Here is a 10,679-nt window from a genome sequence, read left to right as displayed (position 1 = left end):
ACGTGTATAATTTGGTTTACACAGACAATAATTAAGTGTTAAATTTGAGTGTTACCATAGTGATGTTTGCAGTATGGTCTATTTTAATGCTACATGAAGAACTAACCCCCGGTTTCACAGACAAGGGTTAAGACGAGCCTCAGACTAAAATGCATGTTTGAGCCGTTTTAACTGAAAGCAACTTGCACTGACAAATCTTAAAATATGTCAGTGCCATTGTTTTGTCTCAAGATGCACACCAGTAATGTTTTTTTCTAAGGTACATTTATAAAAGCTTCTTAAATGTCCTAATTGAACCAAAGCCTAATCCTGGCTTAGTCTAAGACCTGTCTGTGAAACCAGGCCTTAAGGTTGAGATTTTTATGATACAGCCTAAATAAAAGAAGCAACAGAAAGAAAAACTTCTTAAACTTGAAATTAGCATTTATTTGAACAAGGTTCTTTCCAAATTACAAGTCTGTATTTTTCCATTTCACAAAATATTTACAACAGAAAATCCCTCCATTTTATCCCAAGTATACAGTTAGTTTCGTAACGTTCATTGGTCAATGTTTCTTTTACTTAAGTAGTTCTAAAAAAAAAAAAAAAGGGAAAAAAAAGGAAAATAAAATAATAATAAAACAAACCAAAAACTTCATTCCCTGTTTCAAAAGTCATTTTTTAACTGCTAGAAGTTTTATTATTTTTCTACGAGTGCTCATAAACTCTTTTCCACATGCACTCAGTAACAAACAGGAAGCCAGAGGCTCCGTTGCTTGGAGCCGGAAATGGCATGAAACACAAGGAAGAACAATTACAGCATGACAGTAAATGCAGAGGCATCAAGTGCACCATGACCCTCTGAACACAGGCCATTTAGTCTTCGGCTGACACTATGCGCTAAAGCCACCGTTGAGTAGGATATAATGAGAGGCCACGGTAAACACGAAAGAATGTGAAACCAATGCACCCTGCGTTTAACATACAGGATGTAAAGGGAGCGTTTCTGTGGCTTTGAAGGGCGTGAGAGAGAGAGAGAGAAAGACAGCGCTGTCTGGATGGGGACCAGACTGAAGGTTGTGGGTGGAGGCACGTTCTCGGTTAGCCTAAGGAGAGGACTGCGAACCAAGGTGAAGGACATTTCCATTAAAAGCTGCATTCAGTAGGGAAGGTCAAGCCAAATGAACAATGGCGGCGATGACAATGCTGTGCTGTTCCAGTTTCCGGGTCTGTTAAAAACTGAGCTAACATGTGCTTGTGCTATTTGTGATGAATAATAAGACCACAGACTCCAATTTAAACTAAATGAAAGCTTAAATATGGAAGGCTGGGAAAATATACAGAGTTTTTGCACATGGGTGTTTTAACAAACAACAACCATGTGAAGTTAATAAAACTTTGTGGGCTACAATTCTCTCAACAGTAATTCGCCTTAAGTTTCATTAACAGCTGACTTCCATCGTTTCGCCCGATGAGTCAACGGTAATTGCGAAAAATTGGGATCTTACAAAGAAAGTGCAACATTATTGATGATTCAACAAATGACAGCGTTCTCCGTTATTTCTGCGTCTCTTGCAAACAGTGAGTGTTATTTTTAGAAGAGTAACTTGCGTTCATGGTACATAATCACAACACCATTAGTGCCTAAATAATGTGCAAAGCTATGCTTGACTGTGATATTAACATTATTTTCCTCACTGCTCTCGGACATCAGCAGTTCATTCTAAATGATTGATAAGATCTGCATACAAAAGTGCCCCAACATGCATCTCTTTAAGACATCTCTAAGTGGAAAAAGACGCCCCAACTGGTGACTGGCAGCAGTCACTGGAGCAAAGGTTAACTGGTGACGTAATGCTTGGTGGAAGACTGGCCGTAGAGGCTGTAGAAGTCAGTGTGCCTGTGCGACTGAGAGGCGTCGATCCAGTCGCGCATGGACAGGCTCTGGAGAGACTGGGACATGGCCGGGGCCGACGGCAGAGGGGCGTGGGAGTACTCCTGCGAGCTCACCGGCCAGGGGAAGGAGCTGGAGCGAGGGTAGGGTGGATGTCCACGGTGGTTGGACACGGAGGGCACCCCTGAGCAGTAACAGTTATCGACCGTGCACATCAGGATCTTCCGCGCACCGTACTGGGGCAGCTGGGAGGCGCTGCCGTTTGGGTAATGGGAGTGCGGGAATACCGAGGCTGAGTGCGGTAGGGGTTGCGAGCCGGAAGCTGAGCTGCTGCTTCCTACATGCTGGGTGGAGCCACACGGTCCTAGAGCTTGCTGGGAGGACTGACCTTCGCCTGGGGCAGAGCCCTGAGTGAGACTCAGGCATGGCTGCTTGGCAGCACCAGGACCTGATGAGGTGGAAGAGTCCATGAAGCTAGCGCCCGCTCGGCTGCTCCCGCTACCTTCGGGGAATGCCACGGAGTGCCTGCGCTTCTCGCACAGATACGCCGGAATACTCTGAAAAAAGTTTGCGGGAGCACTGAACGGAGCTGAAAATGAGAGGGAATGAGATCCAAGTATTAAAAAATGATTATGGAAATGGTTAATTATTAAAGAAAAGAGCATACAACATCAGAAGGTTTTATATAATTAACACTTTAATATGTGCAAATTTTCATACATACCTTCCAGCATCTTGCAGAGGTTTTTCTCTCTTTTCGAGATTTCAGACAGAAAGAGTTTGGAGTTGAGGCTGCCCACTTTGTACGGTGACAACGTGATGCCCACATACGACTGAGATCTAGAGTTCAAAACCAAGTTAATGTTTACACTTAACACAATAGCAGGACAGGAATGATGACTAATGAAGCTTATGATAATGATTCATGTATGAAAACACAGTGACTCACCTGTCCATTAGTATTTTCACAGATTTTGTGTTCTAAACAGAAAAAAAGAGAAATTGTATATAAGTATATAAAATTGTATATCAGTATAAATAAATGGTAGGGGGGGATAAAAAACAAACAAACAAACAAACAAAGTAACTATGTAAATGTCAGAGAACAAGCCTGGAATGTAGTTTTGCATTGTTTCCATTCTCATTGTTCTAATTCTATTGATAAAAAAAAAAAAAAAAAATGCCATTATAAAAGTAAAAGTTACAAGTCAAGATGCAAATAATATATTAAAAGCCTTCGCCTAGAAAAAAAATAAATCTATGGAAATGGAAGTTTGTGTATCAGCTTTATAGTGGCATATAAAAATATTGATAAACAAAAGATCCAGACAGCAAGCTGGCCCAACCCACCAGTGTTGTGTGAGGGTTTTTGCACAACAAAGTTGTTGTGTGGGTTTTGGCACTCAAAATAAAGCCAAAAAATAATCCCATAACAGATTTTTTTGCCAGTCAACTGAATGTAAGAAGCTAAAATAAGACTGCAGTGAATACAAGCGATTCAAGGACAAGATGATAAGAGATGCATGTGGAACGTGCATGTCTGCAGCAGACTTTTATTCAGTTTGTGAATAGCAAAAAAAAACTTCTAGGAGTGTTTTCCTTTGAGAAGATGGCCAAATCTATATATCTTGATTTTTCCAATAGAAATAGAAATTATGCTAACCGGTATTTGTTCAACCCCATGCTAAACATCTGATGTCTCGTTTGATGACTATCTCTAAAATCACACTGTTTACCTCAAGGACAACAAATAGCTGAATCTGATTTTAAAAATGTCACTTTATATTTCCTGGATTCCAGATAGGTGACCTATGTATCTAGCACATGAAAAATGGATGCCTATTCGGCATGGGGCTAAAAATAATAATTTCCTGGCACCTGTTATAGTTTGCTATAAATCGAGTTCACCGATAGCAGCCTGGCAAAAAATAAAATAATCTTCATCATCTTCATCATGATAAAAGGCAAAGGCACTTTAAAACACTGCTAAATGTCACCATTTATAACAAACACAGGCCATGTAATATTGACAATGGCAATAAAAGTCAGGTCACCTTCATAAAACCGATTTCCTCTGCCTTATCGAAAACCATCTGAATGGAGCTGAGCAGTTTCTTTGCCTCTTGCTGTTTCTGGTGAAGCTGGAGGGCCTGTGCCGAGTTCTCCTGGCAGAACTTGGAATGGGCCTTATCCAAAACCTCCAGGGTCTTCCCCAGATCTTCCTCCAGGAGCTGCTGCATTTTCTGATACTGCAGCTGCACCTCCTCCTTCAGGTGTTGCACTTTGTCCTGAGGTTCCACAGAGAAGCACAAAACCATAAATTATTATGCAAGTCCTGCGGTGTCTTAACAATGGGGGTTATGCAGAGACTGCATCTGATGTGGATGATTAGGAAGAGCCACTGAGGAACTGGATTTGTTATGGTACAAGAACCAGGCATAACCTTTATCACAAACCTGTACGAATGTACTAATGTGGTCATTAATCACATTAATAGGAAGAGCGTCCTGTATTAAAAAGCTAAGTGCTTAGTTCTAAAGCAAAGGATGCAGTTGTTCTGCTAATAATAATAATAATAATATGATTTAGCTCATAAATGTTTGAACATATCACACTTACTTCCATGAGACATTTGTCAGATTCTAATTTGTAGAGTTGCTCTTCTATGTCCTGAACACGGTCCTCGATCCGATCCTGCTGTTTAATCAGCATTTGCTGCAATACAAAAAGAACTGATTAGGTCAACATTGTTTTTTTATTCTAAGATATGTTTGGCTAAATTTGACTAAATCAGAATATCTGGCAATGTTGAGATAATCAGAATCATGTGATAACCGTACTGTAACTCATTATAAATATAGTAATAATTACATAAAAAAAAAAAAAAAGAAAAGTGTGAAATAATCATAAACCATTTTTTTACCACAACCAACCAAATTTGCTCCTAGTTTTCAAAGAATATTGTCAGTTAAGATCATACTTGAGATGAAATAAGGTTAATATATATATATATATATATATATATATATATATATAAAAACATCACTTGTGAGCAGAATATGTACTGCATCTGCAAAGCAATTTGTATGTAATTATGCAAAATTATGCAAAAACTATAAACATATTATTTGTATATTAATGACACATAATGCGAGCTAAGATATTACCCAAGCCAATTTTATTCCTCGCTTTAAAAATGTCATTTTTTCCACCACCGTCATTTGTTATGAAAAACACTAGATGACCTGGGGTGGAGTGGAAATGACACCTTAGTGAAAATGATCATGGCATTCAGAACAAAAAAAATAAATAAAAATTATCCTGTGTGTATGATGTGTTGGACTTTGTTGATAAAGCAAGGAAGAATCACAAAGCTAATGTAATGACATGTTTCTAAGGAAACTTAAAATGTGCATTTAATACATCCTAATATTAACAATGTTGCTGAATTATACATGAGCAATAAAATTCATGAATATTCAATATTTATCTCAGTCCAAAGATCAAATATAAATGACAATGAGTAGAATGCAAGCTATATGCTATAAATAAAAGACGACATGATCCATGTTCTACATTAGTAATGTTGGAATATAAATTCCGTTTGATCTATAAACTAAGAATTCTTCATAGAATAAAATCATTTTCAGTCTCGTTTTATTTCTAGACAATCTAGTATTTATATCATTAACTAGCATATTCTTTCTAAAATAGTTCTTTTAAAAACTACATAAAGAATATGAGAATGTGGCACTGAGACAAAAAGACTGGTTCTGTTGTGATGGGACAAATGTAACTTTGCTAACTTCCTGTTTCTTTCTTTTCAATGAATGCAATTGTCAAGGCCCCGCAGAGAAGGACTGGTGGCTGAAGAGGAATTTCAATTATTTTCCTTTCATATTCAATGGCAAACAAAGGGGGAAAAAAACACAATCAACAAACGACTTGCGACGCCTGACAGAAGTTCAGTGGTACCTAAGGAACAAACCAAATTAGTTTTAATTAAACAAACGCCGCGTGCGAGAGGCAGTCACCAAAAAGAAGGTGGGGGTGCTGTCATGGCAACAAAGCTCTTTTTTTCATATCTGTATATTCAGAGGGGAATATGAGGGAGGAAAAAGGAGGAGGAGAAGGAAAGACAGCATAGAGGAGAGAAAAGAGAAAGAACGAAGGCTCATTTCACACTGTCTTTCCCCATTTTGTCTTTGTCTGCGTCCGAGGCAGAGACAAATCGTGTTGACCCTGTGAGTGTGTATTTTGGAGCAAAGCTCCGTAATGAATGCAGGCTAGCTCACAGATAAAACTGCTTCCTGTAGAAAGAGGACAAACCTCAACCACATCAAGCCACTTATGCTCAAAAGCTTACAGGCGAAAAACAGGACTTGCGCTGCCAAAGTTGACTGAGGGCATGTCTAATTCAGTAGCGTGACGTCAAATTTTAATAACCTCACATGCGGGATGAAAGCTTAAACAAAACAGGTATTCTTCATAGAAGCAAAGAAGTCAATTTTGGTATTTTTCTTCATACTTGAGTGTAACACTCTTATATAATTCTGATTCATCTCAGCTACAAAGAGTAAAAAACAAAGGGAATCAATGTCAGTCTTCAGAATGCAGCAGTACAGGACAAACGCAAGACCCAGAGAGGGATGCGCTGCAAACTAATGATCTTCAATCACACCGTCTGACAGACGCTTATAACAGCTGACTGTACCCTCTGTGCCAAATGAACTACATCAATCACTGCCGATGATGCGCGCAGCCAAACCTTTTCCTTTCAACAGATTTTGTTTGCTGAGCGCATGACAAATTGGATCCACAATCACATGGTACTGGGTAAACTGACTTCTTTTTGCGCATCTCGCTTGTCCATCAACTTGATTTTCTTTCAATTTAAGATTTGGATCCAAGGAATTGTATTGGGCTGTGAATCAGACTCCACTAACCTCTCTAACATTACCAAATACACCATATATTTACAGCAAGATATGCAATATTCATTTCAGTCCGGTTGGAGATCTACCTCATATCAAGTTTTACAGGGATGATACTTTATTAAAAGCCATATGGAGCCGTTTTCAACCTATACAGCTGCTTAACACAGTAATTTAAATGGATAGTTCACCAAAAATAAAAATGTGGTCATCATATTTACTTACCTTCATGTCCTGCATGAAAACCTGTATGACTTTCTTTCTTTTGTGGAACAAAAGAAGGTATTTAAAAAAAGAAAGAAATTTGAATGCATTTTTGTCCATACAATGAAAGTCAATGGGGTCCAGTTTTTCTTTGGACTCCATTGACTTTCATTGTAGAGACAAAAATGTTCTTCTAAATATCTTCTTTTTGTTCTGCAGAAGAAAGAAATGACAGGAGGGTGAATCATTTTCCAAAATTGTTATTTCGGATGAACTACCCTTTGAAATACTATGAATTTGGCGAGTGGTGACGCGCGTCAAAATGGCCAACAATACATGATTGGTTTCTGAAAACACAAGTTCGCCATCTTCTCCTTTACAGATTGAATTGGTGTTTATATATTCTACATCAACAATCAGGACCAGAAGAAAGGTCAAGAAGCAGAAAACCGCATGGAGACAGAGAATGTCTTTGAAGCTCTAGGATCTAAGACCATGGCCTAATTGTAGTGACTGATGAGCTCGGGCTGCCGGCAGAAGCCTGGAGGGTGGAACCTAATACCTCATGGCAGCGGTGCTGGCTTGCCATCCAGGACGGACCTCTCTCAAGGGGGAATGGGGGTAGGGTGCTCAAAATCACTGTCATTTCAAACCAGCGTCTCCTCCGCCAAGGTCAGAGTGAACGAGGCAATAGCAACCTTGCCCTGAGCTACAGCCCCAGACAGAGCAATTTTGCCTTGTAGCAGATGAATGTGGAAAGACAAACGGTGTCCATCAAAGGCGGTAAACATTAGATTCACAAACACGTGCTTCCTGCAAAAAAGAACTATGGAAATCCCAAAACATCCCAAACATGGTTTCAGTTTCAAATAGCTTGGGCAACACAACAACTAGAGTTCATTTTGTAGACTGATTGGTCATTGCCTGCTTGTCCTGTCACAGAAATGCCTGAGATAACTGATGGCATTTGATTTATATAATCAACATAAATGGAAATTATGCTGACAGCAAGCACATGAATCAAATTAGAGGCATGCGAGGACTGCTTGACCTTTTATAAACAAAGCTACTGTAAAGGAAAAAAGCATAGGCTAATATGTAACTCTCAGCTATCAACTATCAACTAAAGATGTATGTTTTAAACATTATGAGCAAATATAATATTGAAGCAGTTTAAAAAACCCACTCTGGCTGTGACACTGAATTTTATTTGGTTTTAGGTTCATGAATTGCCTATAAAAAAAAAAAACATCTTCTATAGCATTGTGCATTGCTGATTATTTAAAACAAGAAAATCCAGGTTGTTTTGTTGCAGCGTGCCTTGAAAATGCAGGGGGTTGTTAAGGGTAAATTAAATCCAAATCTGGCCTTTTCCCTCATCTGTGCCACAGAAAATAAGACTCATCATTAAATTCTCCAGTCGCAGTCCTCCCCCTCCCCAAAACGCCACGCAAGGATGCACCTGTGCTGGGAAGATAAGCCCAGAGGAGAGCTTCGGTATTGTTTGCAGCTCTACCCAATTGTTTATCATTCAAATGGAAAAAAAAAAGGGGGAAGGGGACTGAATAGTTAGCAACTACATCGATAAACCTCACCGTCTCATCCACCAAATCCAGAAGTGAACCACAACCTTGAACCTGGAAGTAAAAAACATAGCATGTGAAGAAGTCGTGGCCACTTACTCTGATATCGTTTCGTCTGACTTCTATATCGCACACCGCATGGCCGTGGTTGGTGGCACATCTGGAGAAGCAGCAGTACTGGCAGACGGCCACATGCTCGGTTTCACAATGATACAGTCTGTATTCGTCATGCTGTGGACAGCTCCAGGCCCGAACGTCCTCGGCATCCACCAGTAAGTGTCCAGCGTTGGAAGAGGGCTGTTGGAGATGGGTTTGTACGTGGGAATGGCAGCAGGGAGCATTGCACCTGAGGCAAACCTTCTGGGCTTGAAGCGGAGGACCACGCCGGCACAGAATGCAGTGCAAGACTGCTGGCGTCTTCTCAACGTTTAACGCGTTGAACTTCTCCACAATGTTGGACAGCTTGTGGTTCTTCTCCAGAGCTGGTTTTTGGCTGTAGGCATGGTTGCATTCGGGACAACGGACCATTCCTGCATCTTTAGACCAGGCCTCATTGATACACATGCGACAGAAGTTGTGTTTACAAGGGAGCTGAACTGGCTCCGAGAACACATTCAAACAAATCGGGCATATGAGCTCTTCTTCGAGACAGTTCTTCCAGTTCTCAGCCATTTTTAATGCTCACAAGTCAAGATAAAAACTGCATAAAATAGGCCTTCCTCTGGCGATACCTGAAATGGGTGTAGTGGGAACCACAAGGACCTTGTTTTACCCCACAAACCTCAACTTTGTGCCAATGAGAGTATGAATACTCCAGTTGAGAATACTTTTAGCTCAAGGAAACATCATTACACCACCCACTTCTTCATTCGTTTGTGTCAACTGTAGGCGTCTCGAGAATTTAGTGTTGCCACAGCACTAAAGTGGACTTTTCTGTCTTGTGACTTTAAATGCCAACACACTTGTTCATATCCTACATTTGTGGCTCTGATTCGCCCACTATAGTTATCTATTACGACTATGAATAATCCAGTCTGCTGACGACCAGCTTGACAGCTTCTCGTTTACAAGGTAAAGACACGTTGATAGGCCGTTTTTCGAGAACAGCCTCGAGCGAGAGACTAATAAAAGCTTTTGAAAAGTAAATTATAATTCTCACGACAAGGCTTTTGTTGTTTTTTACCGCTGCTATTTTGACATAGCATTACACTGACATGGATTTTATCCCCAAAGAGGATTACAATGGTTCTCCATACAGACGTGCATTACACTTTACATTAAAATATTCATATCTCACATCCACGTAGCGTGTTTTATAGTTGAATTTCATAGAAAATAACGATCTTAACCAGACCAATCGGTTAATTCTTACACATATGTGTAGACTACGCGCATACTAGACTTCCCCCTCATTATAACAAAGGAACATAGAGAGAACATACACTGGTATGTAACCAAGTCAAGAGAAAACTGGACTGCCAAGTGCCTTCACTTTGATCTCTTCAGGCGAGAAATAAATGAAGTCTTATTCCGATACACCTCCAGAAATAAACAGACAGCGAAACGGAGTGGTTCTTGCTACTGGAGTCTGTCATCTGCCATCTTGCGTCCCTCTTTAAAAATGAAAAAGAAAACGTCTCTGTTTGGCCCCCATCAAGCCTCTCTCGCTTTAGTGCTTAAAAGAAATTAAAAGTGGATTACAGGCGTGCGTTTCTTCGCTGGGTCCGAATCCTATCGTGGCTGATTCCTGAGAACGTGCATCCATGGGTCGATCCTCAAAACGAGCCGATCTCACCATGGTATTATTTATGGTTTTTCCTCTTCTCTCGTCCAGGCTTTGATGAGGGTTGGAATGCAAGGACAGAAAAGAGAGTTTCAATACACACAGAGCTTCACACTCGCTCCTCCCCTCCCAACGACCACTCCGCCAATCACGTGACTCATCACTGATTTGACATGCAAAAAGGAGGTGCTTCGAGCCACTAGGCGGGGCTTTGTTTAAAAGGGCAACTACGTCGCGAAGATTTGATTCAGCCCAGTGACTCGAATCTTTTGAACAAATTCACTAAAAAGAATCATACACTT

At 40.2% G+C, this 10,679-nt stretch overlaps 1 protein-coding gene across 1 annotated transcript; it reads right to left on the bottom strand.

Moving 5' to 3' along the window:
* Positions 1-402: 402 nt before the first annotated feature.
* On the bottom strand, positions 403-10,513 carry trim8b (tripartite motif containing 8b). Its single transcript, XM_082152018.1, has 6 exons — positions 8,694-10,513; positions 4,493-4,588; positions 3,928-4,161; positions 2,823-2,854; positions 2,598-2,713; positions 403-2,462 (listed from the first exon to the last, which is right to left on the bottom strand). Exons 1-6 carry the CDS (start codon positions 9,264-9,266, stop codon positions 1,819-1,821), a joined length of 1,695 nt encoding a protein of 564 aa, XP_082008144.1. The 5' UTR covers positions 9,267-10,513; the 3' UTR covers positions 403-1,818.
* Between the last annotated feature and the right edge of the window lie 166 nt (positions 10,514-10,679).

Source organism: Leuciscus leuciscus, assembly GCF_965113295.1.
Source record: "Leuciscus leuciscus genome assembly, chromosome: 21".
In the NCBI taxonomy this organism is placed as follows: Eukaryota; Metazoa; Chordata; class Actinopteri; order Cypriniformes; family Leuciscidae; genus Leuciscus; species Leuciscus leuciscus.
Note: the sequence above shows the minus strand (reverse complement) of the source record. Positions and strands in the feature narration are given on the sequence as shown.

What these genes read in the sequence shown, in the direction of transcription:
- trim8b (XM_082152018.1), bottom strand. Translation starts at nt 9,266, where the DNA reads ATGGCTGAGAACTGGAAGAACTGTCTCGAAGAAGAGCTCATATGCCCG. An exon ending in AGGAAATCGGTTTTATGAAG is followed by an intron (nt 2,855 to 3,927) that starts GTGACCTGACTT and finishes TTTTCTGTTTAG; the next exon opens with AACACAAAATCTGTGAAAAT. An exon ending in CCTCTGCAAGATGCTGGAAG is followed by an intron (nt 2,463 to 2,597) that starts GTATGTATGAAA and finishes TCTCATTTTCAG; the next exon opens with CTCCGTTCAGTGCTCCCGCA.